The sequence below is a fragment of the Meles meles genome, chromosome 7, assembly GCF_922984935.1.
Source record: "Meles meles chromosome 7, mMelMel3.1 paternal haplotype, whole genome shotgun sequence".
Lineage (NCBI taxonomy): Eukaryota > Metazoa > Chordata > Mammalia > Carnivora > Mustelidae > Meles > Meles meles.
In genome coordinates this window covers 16,651,199-16,678,053 of record NC_060072.1, presented here as the reverse complement: position 1 = coordinate 16,678,053, position 26,855 = coordinate 16,651,199, and the positions used below count along the sequence as shown (strand labels likewise).

The 26,855-nt window shown below is 43.6% G+C and overlaps 1 protein-coding gene across 1 annotated transcript in view; it reads left to right on the top strand.

The window, feature by feature from the left end:
- Positions 1-842: 842 nt before the first annotated feature.
- The window catches only part of C7H12orf75 (chromosome 7 C12orf75 homolog), a 42,697-nt gene continuing 16,684 nt past the window's right edge, over positions 843-26,855 (top strand). The window contains exons 1-2 of the mRNA XM_046012559.1: positions 843-1,300; positions 15,154-15,178. Coding sequence (XP_045868515.1) covers positions 955-1,300; positions 15,154-15,178 — 371 coding nt within the window. The 5' untranslated portion in view covers positions 843-954. The remainder of the gene's footprint in view (positions 1,301-15,153; positions 15,179-26,855) is intronic.

Genomic DNA, 26,855 nt, shown 5'->3' with positions numbered 1-26,855 from the left:
TTAATTTGAACAAAGGACTTGGCACAGGCTAGGCTCTCTATAAATATTAAATGGATTTAAAATGGAGATTTAATTCCTGGCTTGAATTCATCTCACAAAACACTTAATGAGTCTGTACTATGAGCCAGGAGGACGCTAGGATACATCAGATAGTCCTTACCTTCAGGGAATTATGTTCAGTTCTAACAGGACCTAAGAACAAGAATAGCTAGCATTTGTTTGGGATCAGGCACTGTGTTAGGTGTTTCCGTGTGCCCGAGTTATTACTGCCATTTTAAAAAAATTAATTTTTATTAACATACAATGTATTATTTGCCCCAGAGGTACAGACCTGTGAATCATCAGGCTTACACATTATCACTGCCATCTTGCAGGTAAAACAACGGATACACTAACGGGTTAAGTAACTTTGCTGAGGTCACGGCAACTGTTAGGGGCAGAGCGCGGGCTGTAACTCAGAGCATCTGACCGCAGTAACAGCTGCCGAAGTGTTAGGTTGAAAGGTGCCAAGTGAATTCACAGTTCCGTCTCGAAACGAGCGAAGGTCCTGCAGGCTATTGAAATTGCAGCAAATGCAATTAAAGTGGGGGTAGGCTAATATGACCGACCTAGGGAAGACTTCATGCTCTTTCCTAGCAAAGTGTATCGGGGGACAAAGCTGCATTAGCTTTCTGTTAAAGAAACGGATTTGGGGGTTGACTTCAGACCTGAATATCATTCGATAACATTTACTGGGCGCCCATATGCAAAAGAGGTGTTTCCGCCGCCTCCACACCTGCCCACATCCCGAAGCAGGGAGGGGAAGCGGCGAAGAAAAGGCAAAGAGGGCCTGGCGGTGGGTAGGTGGGTATCCCCAGACCTCCGCCTTGTCCCCTGCCCGCGCCGGCCACGCCCCCAGCCTCGCCCTCGCCCCCAAACCCACTTCAAACTCCCGCCCCCTCTTCACGACGACCAATGCCCGGCCGGAGAGCCCGAAGGAGGCCGGGGATTGGGCGTCGCCGCGGTTGCCGAGGTGACGGGTGGGTCCGGCGGGGACCCCGACCGCGGCTAGCAAGAGGGGTGCCGGGCGGTTTCCGCCCCGGCCCGCGCCCGCGCGCCCCGCCCTGGCCCACACCCCCCCAGCGGCTGGAAGGGGGAGGCCCCGCGCGCCCCCGCCGGCCTCCGGTTCGGGGCGCGCCGCCCTCCGCCTCCGTCTCCGCCCCCAGGACCAGCGGCAGCCAGCTCCCGAGCGCTGCTTCCCGGGCCAGCAGCGCGATGGGCTGCGGGAACTCCACCGCCACCAGTGCGGGCGCCGGCCGAGGTGAGCGGGGGCGCGGGCCGGGGACTCGGGGGCGGCGGGGAGGTCTGCCGGGCGGGCCGCCGCTGCGGAAGAGGCCCGGAGAGCCGGCGGGGACCCGGGGAGGGAGGTCGCGCGACCCCATCTCCCCGTCCCCATTTTCGGGACGGGGGTGGGCCAGACTGTCCGCTTTTGGAGGGACCCGCAGCGGGGCATTTCCCCCGCGCGGGGGCGGTCACGCCTGGACGGGGGGAGCCTGCAGGGCGATCCTGCGGAGGGTGCGCGGGGAGGATGCACGGCGGGGCTCCCCTGCAGCGGGGAGCCCGGTGCCCTCACGGGGGCCGGGTGGGGGGAGAGGATTCCCGGTAGTGGCCCGCATCCGCTCCCTCCCTTCCCACTCTCGCCCCGCAGACCTCGCCGCCAGCCCCTCGGAACCCTGACGCTGCAACAGGAAAGTGCGGCAGAGCAATTCAGGACTTTTTTGGTGGTGGTGGTGGTGGTGGTGGTGGTGTTGGTGGTGCCAGTGGGGTTGGGAGGAACTGCGAGCCGGGCTCCAAATTCATCTGAGTCTGTCCTGACGCCTGAGAGCGGCTGGGCTGCGTGTAGGATTTCTCTGAGAAGCTGCAGTATTAAGGATGTTTTAGATAAGTGTGACAGAGTTTTAATAGACAGCGATCTGTTCACATGTTTTTCATTAGAAAAATAGGCTGGAACTTCTTTTACACCACTTCATTTTGTTGATTGGCGGGCGAGATCTCCTATCCCCCCGTCGGCCAGGCTTTGTGTCAAATGACTTATTCCAAAACTCAGCCTTCTCTCTTAACCCAGCTCGTGTCTCCTGATTGAAGAATCAGGATCTGTTTTGAGTAATATCTGCCGGCCTCTTTTAGTATCTTTTCGGGTAAGAACTCCCATCTCCTCCAACTGAGATCAATCAGATATTCCCCCCCCCCCAACCCCAACACCCAGCAAACGCGAACAGCAGCCTCCTGCTGCAGTATTTCCTAGCAGACTGGCATGGGTGCCCTCTCAGTCTTCGTGACCTTGGCCCTGTCACTTCCCTTAACCCAGACATCTGTGGAAGATAGAGCTTAAAATTCAAGCCTTATTCGTTTATTTATTTTAAAGTTTATTTTGACGTTTACTTAGTGGGGTCAGAGGTGGAAATCTGCTCTGTGGTATGTGAATCCACCAAGTTTCTTTTTCCTCTTTGTCCGTAACCGCACATAGAATATTTTACTTTTCCTGAGAAGACACTAAAGTATGTGGGGTTCTGGTCCTAGAGCTGTGAATGAACCCAGGTGATGATTCACCAAAAAGTTGATCTCTTACAGATAATCTTTACTATCTCTTTTTTAAAAAAGATTTTATTTATTTATTTGACAGAGATCACAAGTAGGCAGAGAGGCAGGCAGAGAGACAGGGGGGAAGCAGGCTGCTTGCAGAGCAGAGAGCCCGATGCGGGACTTGATCCCAGGGGAAGCAGGCTCCCTGCTGATGTGGGGCTCATCCCAGGACCCTGAGATCATGACCCTAGCCAAAGGCAGAGGCTTTAACCCACTGAGCCACCCAGGCGCCCCTAATCTTTACCATCTTGAATGAAATTCTTCTCCTTGGGATATACAGGGAGTCACCAGAGAGGAAATCTTTTCCGTTCACTTAACAGTGAGATATGTTGGTTATCGTGGTTGGTGTTTTATGCCAACAAGGGCAAACGAGATTCTGAGAATAGCCAGAAAGCTCTGCATGGAAACCTACACCATACCTTGTATCTCTCAATCTAACAGACACTGGGGTCCTACACCATCCACTGCATGGGCACCCTCTCTTTAAAAAGCTAAGAACAGGGGTGCCTGGGTGGCTCAGTGGGTTAAAGCCTCTGTCTTTGGCTCAGGTCATGATCTCAGGGTCCTGGGATCGAGCCCCACATCAGCAGGGAGCCTGCTTCCCCCCCTCTCTCTGCCTGCCTCTCTGTCTACTTGGGATTTCTGTCTGTCAAATAAATAAATAAAAATCTTAAAAAAAGAGGCTAAGAACAGTTATCCATATTTTAAAAAAATCATGGGAAGGATTTGTAACATTTCCTTTCAAGTGGAGCTAGGTTAGTTCATTTACATTTTTATTTATTAATGAACTGCTTATCGGATCTCGGGATAGGAGGGAGGGGCACTGTTGCTAAATCAGTGATGGTAAGGTAATTTGGAAATGGTAATGTCAGAAAATGGGAAAATCTGGGGTGCCTGGGTGGCTCAGTCGCCTGGGTGGCTCAGTGGGTTAAAGCCTCTGCCTTCGGCTCTAGTCATGATCCTAGGGTCCTGGGATTGAGCCCCGCATCGGGCTCTCTGCTCAGCAGGGAGCCTGCTTCCTCCTCTCTCTCTCTCTGCCTGCCTCTCTGCCTACTTGGGATCTCTCTCTGTCAAATAAATAAATACAATCTTAAAAAAAAAGAAAATGGGAAAATCGGATTTTCCTTACAGATATTTGGTTGACCTTTTTTTTTTTTTCTCGAAATGCACATCCCTTATACCCTGTACAGTTGCATTGAAAAAACCACTCCAAGTGCATGCCTTCTTGTTGGGCAGCCTGTTTATGAAGGACAGTTCACAGAAGAACGTGTTGTTGTCTCCTCTAGCTTGCTCTTGGCTAAAAATTGTGTTTTGTTCAGGGAAATGGCAGATAGAGAGTGCAGACTGTAAAACAGTAAGGAGGGAACATGATGAGTGGGGGACTTATCACATCACCTCGTTGAAGGATCTGCCCTGGTCTTTGAGAGGTCATTCCCCAAACACGTCCTGCTAGAGTCCAGCTGGCTAGCTTTGGGATGTGGTCATTGTTATTTGGAAATTTTTCTGTCAGCTTGTGGTAGGACTTTAGTTTCAGAAAGGAAATATGTAAAATGAAGAAAAATAAGCCACAAGGCAAAGGTATTTGAATATTTTTCAGTTGTGAATGTTGACATCAGCATGAAATATGCTGTTGACCAAGTTGCAGATGTGTGGTCCTGAACCCAAGCGGCATGAAATAAATGCATTAAATAGATGTTGTCACGGGGCGCCTGGGTGACTCAGTGGGTTAAGCATCTGACTCTTGGTTTCTGCTCAGGTCATCATCTCAGGGTCCTGGGCTGGAGCCCGGCATCGGGCTCCATGCTCATTGTGGGGTCTGGTTGTCCCTCTCCCTCTGCTCCTCGCCTTGCTCCCCCGACCATGAATAAATTAAAAAATCTTAAAAAAAAATAGATGTTGTTCCTGTCTTCCAGGTACTTACAATGCCCAACTTCTGAAATTTCCCAGGATCATACAATTCAATAATTACACTTAAGCTTTTCAGCAATCAATCAGTCCATCCATCCAGCCAGCCATAGATACATGAATAACAAAATACAAAGAGAAGGTGGGAAGAGCGCTGAACTTGGAGCCCGGAGAGTGAGGCTCAAGCTTGACTTCAGCTCTGGGCTTGTTGCTAGGAGCATTTCGTTTCACATTTCTGAGTTACAGAGTGAAAGCGCTGTGTAAACTGTAATTATTATAGAGTAGTGGAATAGTACCATGTTGAAGGTGAAATGGCTTTCCCTAATCATTTTTCTACAAGACTATGGCATATCTACTTCCAAAGAGTGCATTAGGACGTTATAATATGACCCTTAAACCTGAAATCTCTATTATAAGCCCTGTTTTACTCTGTAAGAAATTCAGGTAACATGAGATAATTGTTTGCCCTCTCCCTGAGCCATCTGAACAACTGCCTTTCTTGGCTTTTGTCTAGAGAAATTGGTTAATATGACAAATGGATATTTAGTAGTGTGCTTGAGTATATTTAATTCTGTATGTCCAATAGGTAGAGAAACTGATCTGCCGTAAAATGATCCAACAGCCATAAGAAATCAGCCCACAGATCATCCAGGCCCTAGATAATTCTGGTTAGATTTCTCCTAAAGATTTCTAGCTGTAAGCTTACACCCCGTCCACCTCTGCCTGCAGAGAATGGCACTTTGCTAAGAACTTGTAAGGCAAGGCTTGGGCAGCCACCAGTGGGTGGTTGAAAGAAACAAACTTTCATGCTCTTGAGAAGCTGATAGTCTAGGTAGGAAGATTAACCATTGGAGAACAGCAGCAAGGCAAAGTATGATAGAACACGCAAGCGCCCGGGACACGATGAATAATATTGTTCCATCAAAGGAGGCTTCGGGGAGGAGTGGAGCTGTTGGTTCAGATGGGGTCTTGAGAACAATTTCAACTGCATGAGAGCTCTCTCCATTTTCCTGTTTTATTAAAAGCACTCTCGCAACCTAGGAATTTGATTTCCCCCACCTAGAACTGTAGTGGGAGGACTTCTTATATTTTCCACTCAGTGAAGATTCAGTATGTTTGTCCTGCATAGATTCTAGCCCCTCCACTATAAGAAACATCTGGGTTAAATACCCAATGTAAAAGTGTTGCATTTTCTGTAACACAGGGAGCTCTTGATCTATTTCTCTCTGCTCTCCAGTCCCACCTCTCTCTCTCTCAGCAATCAGATTCTCTGTCCTCTTGTTTTTCCTTGAACGTGGTTTTTAACTAGGCAGAGAAATGAGCAGCCCTGTGTTTGAGCTAATGATCTGAACAGGTCAGCCATTCCCTTTTATACACTCATACATAAGGATGGGTAAGCAAGTCTGTAATGTAAGCCAGACAATCTCTTTTCAGGTAAATCAGAAAATCCCTTAAAAAGTTTGGATGGTTCCCAATATCTACAATAGCCTGGGTCAGTGCAGGCTAAGGCTGTAGACATTCTTTGCAGCAGGAAACTTACTTCAGAAGTGTTCTGCTCAGGATAGCTAACTGAATTTTTTTAGTTGTTTTTCTAGCAGGGATATGTAGCTGGCAACTGTCTGATCATAACTCCGTGGCGGTTTATTATCAGAATGCTTCCGTAATGGTTCTTCTGCTATTTATATAACAGTAGTCTGAAGAGGAGGCGTTTAATAATTATTTATCCTATTTTGTCAGTGTACCCAGGGAGTTAATACAATCCTTCTGGGTCCAATTATTTAGATTAGTTTTCTTTTCATCTTCAATTAGGTAGATAATTGCATTCCCTTCTTTTGATGTAGCTTTGTGGTCCAGCCTTAATTTACAACTATAAATGGTTTTGTAGGACTGAATTGTTGCCACTGTGCTTAGCATGAGCCCAGGCCATATGGAGGACATAGTATAAAATTTTGTTGCTAGCATCCTAGAAGTCACGTGTGTCTCCTGCTGCTTCCCTGCCACTGCCCCCAGACCCCAACCCCACCATCCTTCTTTGAATTCCCCGAACTGTGCTGAACTGACTCTTGTTGTTTTCTCTCTGTTTGAAACTCTTTGCTGGAGAGCTGATATTTTGTTTATTTATTTATCACCTCTTCTGTTCCTTTCCTCCAAATGCAGGCCTCATGAGAGACTCCTGCATCTTATTCCCAGCTATACTCTCAGCCTCTAGACTAGGATCCAAACTTCCAATGGAATTTTTGGCTTGCAAATAATTTTTTTTGTTTTTGTTGTTCAAATGAATGAACATACTGGGGAAACGAAGATGCAAAATGAAGTCCTAAATTGTGTCACTGATACAGCAATTGAGAGAATAAAATAAAACCTCAAGCTGTCAGGGCAGCCTGCTTGGAAGAAGTGGCACTTGATTTGTTTCTGAAGGATAGGTACCTGTTCGGATAAGCAGGTAATGGAAGGAAGGGCATTCTTAGTGTTGTGTGGAATCACAGGGACAGAAATGGGCTCTGTGCATTTCAGGGCAGTCGGTCTGGCCTGATTGGCTTTAGTGGTCCATATTGGTTACAGGGTGTTGGGAAGGAAGAGTGGGTAGAATGGAGGGTGAGGAGGACAGACAGGCAGGAAAGCGCCAAGCCTCGGAGTTGAGGGTGGGCTCTGGTACCCAAAGGCCCAAGTTCGAATCCTGCTTTTGTCATTTATCAGCTGTGTGATCTTGGGGAACTCAACTTGAACTATACGTTGGTTTTCTCAACTGTAAAATGGGGGAGTAAGAATAGAATTGACTCCAACATAAAATGAGTTTATGTAAGTAAAGTGCTTAGAACAGTGCCTTGTATATTGTGAGTACTCACTATGCTGTTTATTGTAAATATAGGGGAAGACTTTTGTAACTAGTGTAAAAGGAAAGAGTGAGCTTACTGCAGTGGCTGTCTGGAGTCAGGGCAGTAAGAAGGGCCTGGAAGCATTGATGCCAGAGACCCCTGGGACAGCCAGGCTGAGGATGGGCTGCAAGGGAGGGAGAAATAAACATGAACCCAAACTAATGCCTCGTTAACTGGAAGATTCTGCTGCCTCTAAAGGGAAGGTAGGAGGAGGCAAGTGATCAGTACACTCTTGGAGGTTCCACATTGGAAGTGACTGTGAATGACAGGAGATGTGGAAAACCTCTGTCCAGGCACTTATCACCTGTGAGACAGAATCAGGGCATTTATGCGTCCCAGCTCCCTGGAAGTGACCTTGTGCAGGGGTCACAAAGGTGACCTCTTGGGGCCATGTGCAGGGGTCACGAAGGTAACCTCAGTGAGGTATTCCGTTCAGCCACAAACCACTTACCGCTGAGTATTAGACGTGGCTGGAATTATAATATAGCAGCCAGATGTCACTGCCTTACCTTATGCCCATCCTTCTGTGGCTGTCTTTATTTATTAATTTTTAGCTCCCTGAAGTGTAGCTGTTCAATAAGGACAACCTGCAAATGAAGAGATTTTGTGCAAGAGCTTCCATATTCATGAACAGAATTTTATATTTCTAGGACACATTGACCTGAATTTTTTTTCTCCTTTATTGAAAAAAAATGACTTACGAATCTAGTTGTTTTGTTGGCTTCTTGAAAAATAACTTTGCTTTGGATGAACTAAGAGCTGTTGTTGTACTTCTTTTGGCCAAACTGAAACTATGACATCGTTTTGGAACTATTATGGGTCAGAGGAGACATCATGAGCTGTCAAAATTAAAGAGAATTTTGTTTATTGTTCTGTAGTTAAGTTTATACAGTTCTCAAAGGGCCTTTTCTTTTCTTTGACAAAACAAATAGAGTAGGACATTCCTGCATATTTTTATTATTCCCCACAAGAGCCACAATCATTTATGTTTCTGATCATTTATGCCAAGAGAAGAGTGATCTGAAAATCTTTAGTGCTTTTTAGAACTCTTCGTGTACATAATTTTATCTTTTGACGCATGTGTTTAAATTCTCACTGCTCAGTCGGAAGATAGAAATATGATTTAATATGTAACTTAGCAATTCATTTACTTGTGACTATTTCCAGTCTATTACATAAATTCAATATAGTGCAAGAGGACCGTGATGAAGAAAGGCGTCAGTAGGCTAGTTTCTTCAAGTGTAGGAACGGATGTGTCCTTTCTTTTAAGAGATAGATATCTTTTCTTTATGTTAGACTTTGGCATGTGGGAGGAAACTTGAAATGGTAAATGTGCAGATCGGAACAGTGCTGAAAACCTACTGGGCACTATAGCTCTCTCTTTTTAGTTTGTAAGCACAATTAGATGGCAAAGGGACATCTTCTATAGGAGACAAGATGTTCTCTCTCTCCACCTAAAACTACTGACCCCGTGTAGTGTTTTGAAGCTGGTCGGCTTTATCGTGCACTAGGAATACAAGTTTGCCTGTGTTTGTGGGATGTAAGATATGTTACATTAAATTTAATGCCTACCCCATATTAATTTTTCTATATATTTCTTTTCAAAAGAGATTTTTAATTTTTGGAGGGGTGGGGGAGGACAGGGATAAGGTTTAGTGGGCTGAATGGTGGCCTCTAAACAGAAGATTCCATCCTCATCCTTGGAATGTGCGAATCTCATCTTATTTGGAAAAAGGGTCTTTGCAGATGTAATTAAGGATTTTGAGATAATCTGGGTGGGCCCTAAGTCCACTGGTAAGTGTCCTTATCACAGAGAGACAGCGATGGAGGGGGCACATGGGTGGAGCGACAGTGTGCACAATGTGGCCACCGGCCAGAGACTGCCAAGAAACCAAGGCTCAGGGCACCAGATGCTAAGGGGGTGTGGCAGTTTGGACCCGAGGACCCTTTGATTTTATGCCTCTGTCCTCCAGAAGGCTGAGAGCATCGTCTTCTCTTGTTTGAAGTCACCCAGTCATCGGGGATTTCTTACAGCAGCCGTATGAAACTACCAACGAAGGTTTTCCTGTAGTTCTTCGGGAGTGGGAGGTAATTAGAAAATTTGGAAATACAGCTTACAGGCTATACCCGGGGTGCAGAATGATTTGCTGAAGCAAGTGCTATGCAATCCTGTCTTGGTATGTGATTCACAGAGCATGTCAAGGTTTTTTGGAGCCTCAGTGACTTCTCAGGACATTGCATTTTCATAAAAAGTGTTAGAAAATATGGAGACTGTCTGCGAGGTTTTTTTTCCTCCTGATACTTTCCAATTCTCTGATCCCTGCTGGGAGTTGCACGATACGCTTCGCTTCTGCCACTACTTGGAGTCTGTCAGCCGCTGCAGGCTTAAGAACAAGGTTGCACAAAATGGCCTCACCTCTGACACCAGTCGCAAGCACGGGGTCCTCAGATGACTCCCACTTCTATCCAACTTGGCAACAAATCTGGGGGTTTCCACAGCACCCTTTCTCAGATTGGATAATTTGCTGGAATGGCTCAGAATTCAGGAAGGCGCTTTACTTTTGGATTTAAATTCACCAGTTTATTTATAAAGGACACACATGAACAGATGGACCTAGAGTGATGTCTGGAAGGGTCCTGAGCATAGGAATCTCTGTCCCCATGTAGGTGGGGTGTGTCACGTTCCTGCCACATGGATATGGTCACCAGCTCAGAAGCTCTCAGAGCCTCATTGTTTAGGGTTTTTATGGAGGGTTTACTGCATGGGTGTGATTGGTGGAATCACTGGCTATTGGGGATTAACTCAAATCTCCAGCTCCTCTCCCTTCCCTGGGGACAGGGCCAGGGACGGGGACAGCAGTACCAAGCTTCTAACAACACTTGGCTTTTTTGGTGACCAGTGCTGCATTCTGAAGCTATCCTAGGTCCCGTTAGGAGTCCCTTCGTTAGAAAGCAAGAGGCTTGGGGCACCTGGGTGGCTCAGTGGGTTAAAGCCTCTGCCTTCGGCTCGGGTCATGGTCCCAGGATGCTGGGATTGAGCCCCGCATGGGCTCTCTGCTCCGCGGGGAGCCTGCTTCCTCCTTTCTCTCTACCTGCCTCTCTGCCTAGTTGTGATTTCTCTCTGTCAAATAAATAAAATAAAATAAAAAGAAAGCAAGAGGCTCTTATTACCCTTATCACTCAGGAAATTCCAAAGATTTTAGAAGTTTGTGACAAAAAGAGGGGACAAAGCCCAAGCATCTCTCTATAGCCTCACAATATCAGATTGAGTTTTTTGAATATTTGAATAAATTGGGTTTGCCATGCCTTTTTAAGTGACTGAGACTTTTGACTTTGAGACTCATAAACAAAATATTAAAATCTTTTGAAGTGTGTAAAGTTGAAGGTATGCACAGTCTTGGTTTCCTTCTGAACAGCCAACAATGTTTAACTGTTTCCTACTTTCAGAAGGAAATGTTCTTCCTTACAGACCCCTAGCCACTTATAACTCCTTTTTTTTTTGGTCACTGAAACTGCATATAATACTTTTATGAGAGCAAGCCTTCCCCCTTCTCTTTTTTAGCATGTTATTTAAAATTATCCTCCTTTATACAGTTTTGGAAACTAGTCATCAAATCTTTAGTCTTATGTACTTTGTGGTGTTTTCATTCTGTAAGAAGCGTTATTGCCTTTCCCCCATCTCTGCTTCTTCTGAGCCATTATATGAATACATCAAGGCTATGTTTAAACAGTAAAGAGTCATTTTGGCAGGAAATGAAGTGGTGATATCAGGAATCAGGAATCAATACTCTATCCCAGGGGCCTGGAAAGAATTAGATGACATTATAGATATTTGTTTAGCAAAGACTAAGCCACGTAAACCATAAACACAACTTAAAGCAAATGGGATTTTGCTGCTCTGAATGGTCCGAGATAAAGTGTGGGGTTTTTTGCATAAATTCTCTAGAGTAGAGATCTCCATCTGGTTAATTACAATCAATGTAGAGGTGAAGTGTGATTACAAGGTTGTAGTGAGGGTAATATGATTTTTCTTCTATTTATTAATTTTATGATTTTATACTTTTGCAGAACAAAGAGCTGTTTTGCATTTTATATACCTACATATTCTGATAGTTTCGCGGAGGTTTCCAACAATTGCACATTTTTTCCCCCCACTCTGACAAGTTGTATTTTGGGGAGTTCTACCTGTCCTGATTATAAGCTTATCCTTAATAACACCATGCTACCTTCCTTCTAAGATGCACATTTTCTGTCCTTTAAAAAAAAATGGAGCACATATTACAACACCTGCATACCGATGTAGTGTTTCTGATATCTTTGCCCATCCCACCATTGCACGTATTAAGTAGATGGTACTCTTTATATGAGGGACGTTTGAGAACAGAAGTAATGGTGTGCCGACTTCCTTTTGGAAGGTAACCCCAGGCATCTGCCGGGGCCCCGTTGAGATGCTACATGGTGATCCCAGCAGGGAAGAGGCTCTGACGGTGCCTGGCACCCGGAGCAATCATTTGAAGTGGATGGAGGGTTCCTGGTGGCTGATTAAAATCAGTGCTCATTAGACAACATGATGTTGTTTTGAAACTAGTTACATGCACGTTACCCTTACATTGTCTTCTCAGCTGCCTTTATGTGCCCAGTATTAGAAACCAGAGCGGTGATTTTGTGACCTTTGAATGAATGATTTGAGCAAGGACTTTGTGTGTGTCTTTGCCTTCCCATTCCCTGCCACCCTGGGGCCCTCCCTGAGATGGAGTGGGATGGCTTCTGTCCCCTCTGCTCTCTCTGTAGATTCTATTCTATGGCCCTTTCTCTCTGCAGAGGACTCACAGTCCTCATTGTGGTCTCTGCTTTCTTCTCTCTGTAAGACTTTGCAGAATCAAAGTTTCTGACCCCTCTGGCTCTCCCATCCCCTGTCCACGACAAAACCCTGAAATGTTCTTTGTACTTTTCCATGAACATGAAAATACAAAAATTAGGATATTACTTTCTTTCTAGACTTTCTTCGAGATTCTCATGCTTTTTTTTGACTCTGGAATAAAACATTCATTTGCATGGATTTTTGTGGCACCTATCCTTTGCTTATTTTTTCCTATTAAAACAGTCCTCTGTTCTTATGTTAAGATTTTTTTTTTAAATTTTAGGATTTTGTTTTGTTTTATGATCTCAGATTCCAAAGTGTTATTTATTTATTTGAGAGAGAGAGAGAGGCAGACAGACAGCATGAGCGGGAGGGGCAATTTCAAGCAGACTCCACGCTGAGCCCAGAGCCCGATGTCGGCCTCTATCCCAGGACCCTGAGATCACGGCGACCTGAGCTGAAACCAAGAGTCGGACATTCAACTGGCTGTGCCACCTAGGCACCCCAAAGCAGTTTTTGTTTATACAATTTTAATGATTGTTGTAACATAGAAATTTTAATCTTTCCTTAAAAAAAGGAATGAGGTTCATTATGAAGTTAAGGTTTGGTCAGAGCCTTACAAGAATTTGTTTGAGGGCGAAATCCTGCCATTTGCTATGTTGTGGATGGAACGAGAGGGTATTATGCTGAGCGAAATAAGTCAATCAGAGAAAGACAATTATCATATGATCTCTCAGATATGAGGAATTTGAAAGGCAGGGCAGGGGTTCATGGGGGAAGGGAGGGGAAAATGAAACAGGATGGGACCAGGGAGGGAGATAAACTGTAAGAGACTCTTAATCTCAGGAAACAAACTGAGGGTTGCTGGGGAGTGTGGGGGTAGGGATAGGGTGGCTGCTTTATGGACATTGCGGAAGGTACGTGCTATGGTGAGTGCTATGAAGTGTGTAAGCCTGATGATTCACAGACCTGCACCCCTGAAACAAATAATACATTATATTTTAATAAAAACAAACAAACAAACAAACAAACAAACAACCTAAAAGGCAGCCTACAGAATGGGAGAAGATGTTTGAAAAAAAAATTGTTTGAGGCATACTGTTCATTATCTTTGTCCTCTACTTTGAATTTGCAGGATTAACAGATTTTAAGTTAATATCACCAGGGTACAATGTTGCAGTTTTGGCAGTGACCTTTCCTACAGGCTTATTTGCTTACTGTGTAGCACCTCTTTCTTTATTTTCACCTCTGTGTGACTTAGGCAGAGATTATTTTAATTCCCATTTCATAGATATGGAAGTTGAGATATTAATTTTTAATTAATTTGACTGCTAATAATAACAATTTAGTGAGCTACTTTTAGGGACTGGACTTTGTGCTAAGTGTTGACATGCATTTTTAAAAAAACCAAATCTTCACAGTCATGTCAAATAACAAAAGACAAAACTGCAAGCTACAAAATTATATTTATGTGGTCATTTGGGGTCTTAATGGATTGCAATCCAGGCAACTGTACTGAAGCTGAAAACATACTCTGGAGAGACAGACGAAGGAGTGTAGAATTTTTAAAGAGGAAAGAGAAGACTTACATAAATTGTTTTGAAGAAAAGGTGTTTGGTTCTCATTTAAATACAGTTACATTAAACTACATGTGATTGGCTGTAGCTCTCTTGTTAGAAAGTCTGTTTATGTCTGTTATGACATAAGTAGGTGCCTTGGCTTTCAGCTGAGTTCAGCAAAATCTTCTGAGAATTTGGGACAGAAGATGGGCATGAGCCTTGCCTCCTCAGTGTCCTCCCAGCTCCATTTATTTTTTAATTTTTTTAAAAGATTTTATTCATTTGTCAGAGAGAGAGATCGAGCGCACAAGCAGGGGGAGTGGCAGGCAGAGGGAGAGGGAGAGGGAGAAGCAGGTTCCCCACTGAGCAGGGAGCCCGACGTGGGGACTCAGTCCCAGGACCCTGGGATCATGACCTGAACTGAGGTAGACGCTTAACCGACTGAGCCATCCGAGCATCCCCCAGCTCCATTTTTCAATAACTGTCTCACCAGTGGTCATTCCATTTATTCTCTCTCTGTTGTATATTAACTTTCGAGAAAGGCACTCTTATTATCCTCATTTGACACAAGGGAGGGAAGTGAGGTTTTAAGACGTTAAAAGGCACTAAATGCTACGTGCCTAGTAAAGTTAGAACCAAGGTCTGTGTTGCTCAGATGAGACTAGTGGGAGGAGGACGTGTGGAAATGGGACCGACTACATGTGGCAGAGAACCTATGATGCATGATAGGCATGGGGTCCGAAAGAGACAGGATGTTTTTGGCACGTGGGTGGGAAGCAAAAAATGGGGGTTGGGGGTGGGAGGGTTCAGTAGCAAATAGGAGCAGTGTTGGAAGTGCAGGTAACTCCCTTTAGAACTAGGCTAGTGTCCTTGAGACTTCTCATTGACTGAGGACATCACCTCCATTCTGTCTTGTAGCTTCGCTTTACAAGTTAGTGCCCTGGTTAGTGCCCTGTGGCCCTGTGGACACCAGCTTAGAAGGCGGGTGACTTTGAAATGAAAATACTTCTGGACTCCCTCAGTTTATCTGTAAAATAAAGGGATTGGGTTAGGTGATCTGTAAAATCCCTTCCAGAACCGACACCTTAAAATTTATAGGAATTGTTAAAAATGGGCCGAATAAATTCAAAATGTAAAATTTGAATGTAATTTTGTGCGAATTGATTTAATGTGATTTTCCTACTTTCTCCTTTCTTTCTTTGGAGACGATCTTTTTAAAAGGCAGATTTTCAACTTGTCTCTTCTAGAATATTATTTTAGATGGGTATTGGGTTTCACATTTTTGTTGTAATTCTATCACAATAATGCAAACCTTTTTTTCCCTCCCTAGGCCCTGCAGGAGCAGCTAAAGATGCGTAAGTAGTTAATATTATGATTTTCTAAACTCTTTTTTGAGGAAGACGCTTTTTTTCATGATTGTGGCCTTTCAATAGATGTAGGTATGCCTGAAAAGATACGGAAATACATTCTCTGTTATGCAAAAATCAAGATTATCATCTAGTTTATAACTAAAGTGCTATTTGAAAAATATCACTGTTATTATGTATTCCGTTACTATTTACGCTGCCTTTCTGTTGCCCTAGCCTGTAACTTAGTACTTTAACTGAGGGAAACATTTAATTGTGCTTCCTTCCCAACTTGTGCTGAGATTTCTTCTCATTGAAAGCAAGTGGATATGGGAGAATTCATTAAGCACATAGCTCCTGTGACTATGTTAGAGTGAGCCAGTGGGGAGAGGCTGGGGCACGCAGGTACCAAACACACATGGGATTGGTTTAAATCTGGTGACCAGGTATTTGAGTGAATACGTATGACCATTCAGCCTAGTCAATACTGAGTTGATATTTATACCACGGGACATTAAACCAAGGGCAGCTGTCTCCCAGAGGGAGGTTTTGAGAGCTCAGGAGCCCTTCCAGAATTTCTGTCATGGCCCATGTCTGCATCTTTCCATATCCCATCTAGAACAGTAAGGACATTCTTCTACATATCGCTGTCCAGTTTTCCCAGCACCATTTATTGAAGAGACTGTCTTTTTTCCATTGAATATTTTTTCCTGTTTTGTCGAAGATTATTTGACCATAGAGTTGAGGGTCCATATCTGGGCTCTCCACTCTGTTCCACTGGTCTATGTGTCTGTTTTTATGCCAGTACCACGCTGTCTTGGTGATCACAGCTTTGTAGTAAAGCTTGAAATCGGGTAACGTGATGCCGCCAGTTTTGTTTTTGTTTTTCAACATTTCCTTAGCAATTCGGGGTCTCTTCTGGCTCCATACAAATTTTAGGATTATTTGCTCCAGCTCTTTGAAAAATATCGGTGGAATTTTGATCGGAATGGCATTAAAAGTATAGATTGCTCTAGGCAGTATAGACATTTTAACAATGTTTATTCTTCCAATCCAAGAGCATGGAACAGTCTTCCATCTTTTTGTGTCTTCTTCAATTTCTTTCATGAGTGTTCTGTAGTTCGTCGAGTACAGGTCCTTTACTTCTTTGGTTAGGTTTATGCCCAGGTATCTTATGGTTCTTGGTGCTATAGTAAATGGAATCGATTCTCTAATTTCCCTTTCTGTATTTTCATTGTTGGTGTATAAGAAAGCCACTGATTTCTGTACATTGACTTTGTATCCTGCCACGTTACTGAATTGCTGTATGAGTTCTAGTAGTTTGGGGGTGGAGTCTTTGGGGTTTTCCATATAAAGAATCATGTCATCTGCGAAGAGAGAGAGTTTGACTTCTTCCTTGCCAATTTGGATACCTTTTATTTCTCTTTGTTGTCTGATTGCTGTTGCTAGAACTTCTAATACTATGTTGAACAAGAGTGGTGAGAGTGGGCATCCTTGTCGTGTTCCTGATCTCAACGGGAAGGCTGCAAGCTTTTTCCCATTGAAGATGATATTTGCTGTGGGTCTTTCATAGATAGATTTTATGAAGTTCAGGAATGTTCCCTCTATCCCTATACTTTGAAGCGTTTTCATCAGGAACGGATGCTGGATTTTGTCAAATGCTTTTTCTGCATCAATTGAGAGGACCATGTGGTTCTTCTCTCTTCTCTTATTGATGTGTTCTATCACACTGATTGATTTGCGAATGTTGAACCAACCTTGCAACCCAGGGATGAATCCCACCTGGTCATGGTGGATAATCTTTTTAATGTGCTGCTGGATCCTGTTTGCTAGGATCTTGTTGAGAATCTTTGCATCCATATTCATCAGTGATATTGGTCTGAAATTCTCCTTTTTGGTAGGGTCTTTGCCTGGTTTGGGGATCAGGGTAATGCTGGCTTCATAAAAAGAGTCTGGAAGTTTTCCTTCTGCTTCAATTTTTTGGAACAGCTTCAGGAGAATTGGTGTTATTTCTTCTTTGAAAGTTTGGTAGAATTCCCCAGGGAATCCGTCAGGTCCTGGGCTCTTGTTTTTTGAGAGGTTTTTGATCACTGCTTCAATCTCATTACTAGATATTGGTCTAGTCAGGTTGTCAATTTCTTCCTGGTTCAATTTTGGGAGTTTGTAGTTTTCCAGGAATGCATCCATTTCATCTAGGTTGCTTAGCTTATTGGCATATAACTGTTGGTAATAATTTCTGATGATTGTTTCTATTTCCTTGGTGTTAGTTGTGATCTCTCCCTTTTCATTCATAATTTTATTAATTTGGGCTTTCTCTCTTTTCTTTTGGATTAGTGTGGCCAATGGTTTATCGATCTTATTGATTCTTTCAAAAAACCAGCTTCTAGTTTCATTGATACGTTCTACTGTATCTCTCGTTTCTACCTCATTGATCTCTGCTCTAATCTTTTTTTTTCATTTTATTTATTTTTTTCAGTGTAACAGTATTCATTCTTTTTGCACAACACCCAGTGCTCCATGCAAAACGTGCCCTCTCCATTACCCACCACCTGTTCCCCCAACCTCCCACCCCTGACCCTTCAAAACCCTCAGGTTGCCCCAACCTCCCACCCCTGACCCTTCAAAACCCTCAGGTTGTTTTTCAGAGTCCATAGTCTCTTATGGTTCGCCTCCCCTCCCCAATGTCCATAGCCCGCTCCCCCTCTCCCAATCCCACCTCCCCCCAGGAACCCCCAGTTTGTTTTGTGAGATTAAGAGTCATTTATGGTTTGTCTCCCTCCCAATCCCATCTTGTTTCATTTACTCTTCTCCTATCCCCCTACCCCCCCATGTTGCTTCTCCATGTCCTCATATCAGGGAGATCATATGATAGTTGTCTTTCTCTGATTGACTTATTTCACTAAGCATGATACGCTCTAGTTCCATCCACGTCGTCGCAAATGGCATGATTTCATTTCTTTTGATGGCTGCATAGTATTCCATTGTGTATATATACCACATCTTCTTTATCCATTCATCTGTTGATGGACATCTAGGTTCTTTCCATAGTCTGGCTATTGTAGACATTGCTGCTATAAACATTTGGGTACACGTGCCCCTTCGGATCACTATGTTTGTATCTTTAGGGTAAATACCCAGTAGTGCAATTGCTGGGTCATAGGGTAGTTCTATTTTCAACATTTTGAGGAACCTCCATGCTGTTTTCCAGAGTGGTTGCACCAGCTTGCATTCCCATCAACAGTGGAGGAGGGTTCCCCTTTCTCCACATCCTCTCCAGCATCTGTCATTTCCTGACTTGTTAATTTTAGCCATTCTGACTGGTGTGAGGTGATATCTCATCGTGGTTTTGATTTGTATTTCCCTGATGCCGAGTGACGTGGAGCACTTTTTCATGTGTCTGTTGGCCATCTGGATGTCTTCTTTGCAGAAATGTCTGTTCATGTCCTCTGCCCATTTCTTGATTGGATTGTTTGTTCTTTGGGTGTTGAGTTTGCTAAGTTCCTTATAGATTTTGGACACTAGCCCTTTATCTGATATGTCGTTTGCAAATATCTTCTCCCATTCTGTCAGTTGTCTTTTGGTTTTGTGAACTGTTTCCTTTGCTGTGCAAAAGCTTTTGATCTTGATGAAATCCCAATAGTTCATTTTTGCCCTTGCTTCCCTTGCCTTTGCCGTTGTTCCTAGGAAGATGTTGCTACGGCTGAGGTCGAAGAGGTTGCTGCCTGCATTCTCCTCAAGGATTTTGATGGATTCCTTTCTCACATTGAGGTCCTTCATCCATTTGGAGTCTATTTTCATGTGTGGTGTAAGGAAGTGGTCCAATTTCATTTTTCTGCATGTGGCTGTCCAATTTTCCCAGCACCATTTATTGAAGAGGCTGTCTTTTTTCCATTGGACATTCTTTCCTGCTTTGTCGAAGATTAGTTGACCATAGAGTTGAGGGTCGATTTCTGGGCTCTCTATTCTGTTCCACTGATCTATGTGTCTGTTTTTGTGCCAGTACCATGCTGTCTTGATGATGACAGCTTTGTAATAGAGCTTGAAGTCCGGAATTGTGATGCCACCAACTTTGGCTTTGTTCTTCAATATTCCTTTGGCTATTCGAGGTCTTTTCTTGTTTCTTGCTCTAATCTTGATTATTTCCCTTCTTGCATGTGGAGTTGGTTTGATTTGTTGTTGATTCTCCAGTTCTTTAAGGTGTAGAGACAGCTGGTGTATTCTGGATTTTTCAATGTTTTTGAGGGAGGCTTGGATGGCTATGTATTTCCCCCTTAGAACCGCCTTTGCTGTATCCCATAGGTTTTGGACCGAGGTGTCTTCATTCTCATTGGTTTCCATGAATTGTTTAAGTTCGTCTTTGATCTCCTGGTTGATCCAAGCATTCTTAAGCAAGGTGGTCTTTAGCTTCCAGGTGTTTGAGTTCCTTCTGAACTTTTCCTTGTGATTGAGCTCCAGTTTCATTGCAGTAGTTCTCTATCTACTCAGTGGAGAGTGGATGGACCCCTGCCCCACCCACCCATAGTTGGTTTGGATGTTAAGACTGATAGTGTCACACACACACACACACACACACACACACACACACACACACACCAAGGAGGGCAAGAAGATTTCTAGCTCACATATAATGAGGCTTTCCTGGGGAGTAGGGTAGGCACCTAACTGGCCCATTCATCTTGAGTGAAGTAAGGGGAGGCGGGAGTGGCTTCGGTTTTAATTGTGGTTTGGAGTGGGCCTCCTCGAGGGCTCCTATGCATGGGGAGAGGTTTGCCTGGTTTTATCATTCCCACCAGCACAAAGGAAGGAATTCCCAGGCTTCCTAATCAGCTTGCACTGCTGTGAGGCAGAAGGGGGAGTGGTTGGTCTTGACAGCTGTCAGTGGTCAAACATCAAAAACAGAGTCAGATTTATTATTATGATAAAGAGGAATTCAGAGAAGATGAGAATGGGATTGTAAGGTTTTTCAGGAGTTAAATATGTATTTTCTATGGGACTTTCTGTACCCAAGAAGAAATATTCATTGTTTCAAATTCCTGGTTGCAGTATCTGACTTTATTACCAAAGCATGTAACAACCACAAGTTCGTTGTCCTTACCTTGTTTCTTTCATTGCGTATCCTGGTGTCTCCATGCCTCCTCCTTCCATGTCTCTACATTGTTGCCAGATTCATTACCTCAAGCACTCCCCTGGCCTTGTAGGGCTTTTGCTCAAAAACTTACAATTAATCTCCATTGCCCGCTAGACTGAGCCCAGAATCCTTTGGGAACAGGAAGACCATTTATGTTTTTAGCTTTTCTCTGACGGGCTCTGCATGAGTTGGAAGGAAGCCCTGCATTTGGAGTGAGCAAGGCCAAGGATGAGAAGTGAGCTGATGTCCCGCCCTCTGAGACCTCACGCAGGGGCCCAAACTGACCTCCCATGTTCTGCCTCCGTTTTTGCTATTCTTCTGCCTGGAATGGCCTTTTTCTCAATTCTATTTGTAAAAAAATAAAAAATAAATTTAAAAAATGCTAGTTGTTCTTTAGGGCTTCTGTCTTGTTCTTTGCAAGAAGAGTTTCTTGGATCTCTCAATTGGGTAGAATGTCTTTTTCTTCTGAACTTTTAGAGCATTTGCCCCTTTCTTTTATTTATTTTTTTACTTTTTACTTTTAAAAATTTATTTATTTGACAGAGATCACAAGTAGGCAGAGAGGCAGGCAGAGAGAGAGGAAGGGAAGCAGGCTCCCTGCTTTGCAGAGAGCCCGATGCACGACTCAATCCCAGGACCCTGGGATCGTGACCTGAGCCGAAGGCAGAGGCTTAACCCACTGAGCCACCCAGGGGCCCCTGCCCTTTTCTTATGACGCATCAGATGGGGCTTGTATTGTGGTTATTTATCTTCTTGGGCAATGAGGGAAGTAAAATGTCTTACTCTTCTGAATGTCTCTCGGAGTTATTAGTACCGTGTTTTGAATGTAGTGTTTAATGAATAGTTGCTGAGGGTTCCTATCATTCCTATTCAAGGAGAGATTGATGTCTTGACTACTTTCTTTTAGAGGAATGGAAATTTCTAGTAGAATTTAATGATGCCATTGTCAACAAAATTAACTATTTCACGATGTGAGACACTGCTTAATTATTTTTTGAAATCCAGAATTCTCTAGATTTAAATTTTCTGTAACTGTATATACCTCATTGTATGTCCTAGGAAGATATAATTTTATTTAATAATTGACCCTTTTAGAAATAAATGTAATAAATTAGAAAAAGTTGAAAGAATATCATAATATTATTTTTCCTTGCACAAAAACTATATTCAGACATGTTCTTTTTTTTTAAAGATGAAGGTACAGATTTGTAAGTCTTTACTATGAATGAACAGCTAAGAAATATAGTTTACACTTCTTATTATAAAGATCTAAAATTTCTTTTTTAATCTAGAGAGACTGATCGCAACCCAAAAGAAGTGGCCAAAATCACATAATGGGTGCTAAGAAGTACACAACTTCACATAGGGCCAGCACCGTATTATACAGGCAACATAAGTCTTTTTCTGGGGGGAATTATGGTTATTTTCAGAAGAGAGAAATACTGTAGCTACCCTCTTAAGATAACACAAAATCCGTTCTATAGGGAAGGTTTCTGACTTTTACTATCTCTCTCCTCTTTCATGTTTATTTGCCGATTTTCTGCAAGCAAGAAGCCAGGATATAATAACAGATAAAAGTGACACTTCTGCCCTTAAGTAGGTTAGTGTCTACTGGGGACCAAAATACAGTGTGATAAGTGCTAATTATTGAGATAGTCAGAATTTAATGCCAGTTTGGGTCTTAAGGGATGAATAAGAGTTCGTGCAGAAAGAGGGAGAATGGCAGCCCAGAGCAAAGGAAAGAGCATGACAAGAGGCTCATGAGTGTAGGGGAGCCTCAGCTCCTCTGCAAGGAGCCTGTGGGTTTGTTCTGGAGACTTTGGGGCATGCTCCGCAGAGATGAGAGATGAGGCCATGGGGCTGAAACTGGCTTGTGAAAGGCCTTTGGCGCCAGGTCAGTAATTTCATTCGATACTGTATGCGGTCAAGAGCCATCAGGAATTTTAAGATGTGGGGGGATGCGATGATTATATTTGAGTGTTCGGGTGCTAACTGCCAAAGCAGAGCAGCGTGTGAGGTGGGGGAAGGGAGGGAAGGAGGTGGTGAGGCCACGAGAGGGGCAGAGAGGGGCAGACTGCAGACAGTCGCAATGGGCCGATGCGTTCGAAGTACACTTGGAATATGACTGAGATTTGTTGAATGACGGAACAGGGAGGGAAAGGAGAGGAAAATCTGAGGCTCACGCTGCAGTTTCAAACCTTAGCCGAGGGAAGGGATGGGGGATAATCCAGGGAGGACGGCTGGGCTGAAGTGGGGAGAGAAGCCACCGGGGTGGTGCGATGCCCACACGGACACCTGGGGGACTGTAGTTTCCCTCGAGGGGTGTGAGTAATAACTGAGTGAAAATGGAAGTGGGTGAGGAGCGGGGAAGGGATGCGTGGCCTCTCTTCTTGCCATGTCTGCCAGTAGGGGAGGGAAGGATGTTAGCCGGTTAGAGATGTACCAGAGTGCCGAATCCCGGTATCGTGCGCCTGAAACTCAGATTACCGTAAGTTCACTGACTGGAATCGATGTAAAAACTTTAAAAAAGCTTAAAAAAAAGAGGAAACATTTAAAAAATATATTTCTGTTAGAAAAGGAATACTTAGAAAATTTGGGAAAAAAAATTTTTTTTTTTTAAAGATTTTATTCATTTATTTGATAGAGATGACAAGCAGGCAGAGAGGCAGGCAGAGAGAGAGGGGGTAAGCAGGCTCCCTGCTGAGCAGAGAGCCCGATATGGGGCTCCATCCCAGGACCCTGGGATCATGACCTGAGCCGAAGGCAGAGGCTTTAACCCACTGAGCCACCCAGGCGCCCCAGGAAAAAATTTTTTTAAAAACGAAAACATTGGCTCTTATCTACCTGCAGAGACAGGCGCCAGTAACATCTGACACGCTTTTCTCCCATTTCTTTCTTTCTTTCTTTTTTTTTTTAAAGATTTTATTTATTTATTTATTTATTTAACAGACAGAGATCACAAGTAGGCAGAGAGGCAGGCAGAGAGAGAGGAGGAAAGCAGGCTCTCCGCCGAGCAGAGAGCCCGATGCGGGGCTCGATTCCGGGTCTCCGGGATCATGACCCGAGCTGAAGGCAGAGGCTCCAACCCACTGAGCCACCCAGGTGCTCCTCCCATTTCTTTTCTTTTTTTTTTTTCTTTTTTTCCCATTTCTTCATTTCTTCTGTTCCTGCCCAGGTGAATGGATGATTTTGTGTATGGGTATTTGTTTCGCTTTTTCTATTTATTTTTTTACACACCGTGGACTCGAGGGTAGGGATCGGTGGAGTGAGCCGTGTGCTGTGGGTGGCTTGGGAAAGGGGCCTGCTGTGAGGGAGGGGATCTGTGATGGAAGTGAATCCCAGAATAGACGGGAGGGCCCCACAGCTTACAAGGTTAACCTTAGAAACTGGAGAGGAGGAGGGAAGCAGGGGTGAAGATAACAGGCACAACCCCTCCCCCACCCCCTGCCCCTTTTACTGTGCCTGGCTTCATTGCCTATTGCGGATAATGCACTTTTTTTTTTTTTTAAACAAATTGAAGCTTTGTGTCAGTCCTGCATCAGGCAGATCTGTTGGAGCCATTTCCCCAACAGCATTTGCTCACTTCGTGTCTGTGTCATGTTTGGGTAATTCTCAAAATATTTCAAACTTTTTCATTGTTAGACTTGTTACGGTGATGGGTGATCAGTGATTACGACTTGCTGAAAGTTCAGATGATTGTTTGCATTTTTTAGCTACAACGTATTTTTAATTAAATTTTATACATTGTTTTTGTATACATAATGTTATTGTGCACTTAATAAACTACACTATTGTATAGTTATAAAAGCATAATTTTTATAGGTGACCAGAAACCAAGAAATTCATGTGACTTGCTTTATTGTGATAAATTCATTTTATGGCTGCGGTCTGGAAGCTAGCCTGCATTATCTCTGAGGTATGCTTGTATAGAAACTTAGTCATCATAACACAGACTCATGCATATCAGTGAGTGAGTCTCTCTCTCTCTCTCTCTGTCTTTTCAAAATTAAATCACAGCACTGCAACATGCAAAATAAAACAGACGTGAATCAATGTGATGGCATTTGGCTGCTTTCACAAACCTGGAAAAATCAACCATGCTTTTATTTTATTTCAGTGAATTATCTTAGCTATTTGGCACAAATAGGTTGCGTTGGGATATTTTTGGTTGGAAATGGCAGAAGTCCAGCTTAAACTGGCCTAAACAAACAAACAAAAAGGAATTTATTGGCAAGTGTAATGGAAAAGCTCCAGGGGTTTGGCCCCAGTCACAGCTGGATCCAGGTGATCCAATGACAGGAAGAAACTGATTTCTGCTTTCTTATCTTGGGCTCCATTTTATTTTTTTTAATTTATTTTTTTTAATTTTTTTTCCATTTTATTTATTTTTTCAGCGTAACAGTATTCATTCTTTTTGCACAACACCCAGTGCTCCATGCAAAACGTGCCCTCCCCATTACCCACCACCTGTTCCCCCAACCTCCCACCCTTGACCCTTCAAAACCCTCAGGTTGCCCCAACCTCCCACCCCTGACCCTTCAAAACCCTCAGGTTGTTTTTCAGAGTCCATAGTCTCTTATGGTTCGCCTCCCCTCCCCAATGTCCATAGCCCGCTCCCCCTCTCCCAATCCCACCTCCCCCCAGGAACCCCCAGTTTGTTTTGTGAGATTAAGAGTCATTTATGGTTTGTCTCCCTCCCAATCCCATCTTGTTTCATTTATTCTTCTCCTATCCCCCTACCCCCCCATGTTGCTTCTCCATGTCCTCATATCAGGGAGATCATATGATAGTTGTCTTTCTCCGATTGACTTATTTCACTAAGCATGATACGCTCTAGTTCCATCCACGTCGTCGCAAATGGCAAGATTTCATTTCTTTTGATGGCTGCATAGTATTCCATTGTGTATATATACCACATCTTCTTTATCCATTCATCTATTGATGGACATCTAGGTTCTTTCCATAGTCTGGCTATTGTAGACATTGCTGCTATAAACATTTGGGTACACGTGCCCCTTCGGATCACTATGTTTGTATCTTTAGGGTAAATACCCAGTAGTGCAATTGCTGGGTCATAGGGTAGTTCTATTTTCAACATTTTGAGGAACCTCCATGTTGTTTTCCAGAGTGGTTGCACCAGCTTGCATTCCCACCAACAGTGGAGGAGGGTTCCCCTTTCTCCACATCCTCTCCAGCATCTGTCATTTCCTGACTTGTTAATTTTAGCCATTCTGACTGGTGTGAGGTGATATCTCATTGTGGTTTTGATTTGTATTTCCCTGATGCTTGGGCTCCATTTTAGAAGCTTTCCTCAAGTGCTGATGGAGAGGGTCATCTTTTATCTCTTATGAGCTTAATAATTCCTGTGGAAAAACAGCTTTTCTTTCCCAGTGGTGTGATTCAAAGTTCTATGGCTTGGGCTCTCCCTGCCACAGCATGAGGTCATTTGCCTCCCTCTGAATCAACCAATGAGCCAGGGGAAAGGGGGTTTCTCATTGGCCAGGTCTGGACACGTGCCCACCACTGGAGTCAATCAGCAAGGTTCGCTCCACCTGACCAGGTGGTCAGAGTCTGGGGGGGGTGGCTAAAGACAAATCCCGAAGCTGTTACCCAAATGGAGGGCACTTAGAACTGGATGCGCAGGAACAAAGTGTGTTCTGCCGTAGGTCAATTTTCATGTTATTAAAAAAATTTATTTATTTAAATTTTAAGCAAAACTTATGGGAATATTAAAAACATGTTTTAGTAAGAAAAAACATGAAATAAGTTGATACTAATTTAAGGTTTGCTGTCGAAAATAAAAGATCGCAGCCACTCAGTTTAAGCAAGGTAATTCAAACATGTCTTTCACTTAACACTTGTATGGTGACATTTCACGAAGACTCCTTTCTTGACGAAGCAATTTTATTGTTATGGAAGGTAGTGACTATAGAGAAAAGTATCTCAGAATGAATGAACAAAACACTGTGAAGCACCACCTTTAATGAAATGAAACTGTGAGTGTTTCATCTTGAGTGTCCTTGGAATCCTTTATGGATTTCTCATGCCCAATGCACCTGTCAGCTGAGTCCTCTCTAGTCCTTGTTACAAACCTGAGGGTGTCTGATGGGCTTACTCCTCCCCTGTGGAGTAGCAGGAGGTTGAGGAGGATGATGTGGAAATAGCATTGAAAAAGCATGTGTTTTGGAAGCGGGGAGATCTGCCTTTGAACTTCCTACCACCATTTACCAGCTGTGTGGTACTGTGTCCTCAGTGATCTTGGCCATAAAATTGGGATAATAAATGTCAGGGCAACATTCTTTATCCTTATCATCATCCTTCTGTCACTAGAGCTCCTCCATATATATACACACACACATATATATGTACATACATATATGTGTGTCTATATATTATGATTATGCATTCTCTCATTCTGTACCCATGACAGTCTGATGGTGTTTTATTTTACAAATGAGGATATGGGCCTAGAGAAGTTAAGTAACTGCCCAAGGGTTGTGATGGTTATTGGTACAGTATATTTAGTATCTCGAATAATACTTGGCATTATGCTTTCCT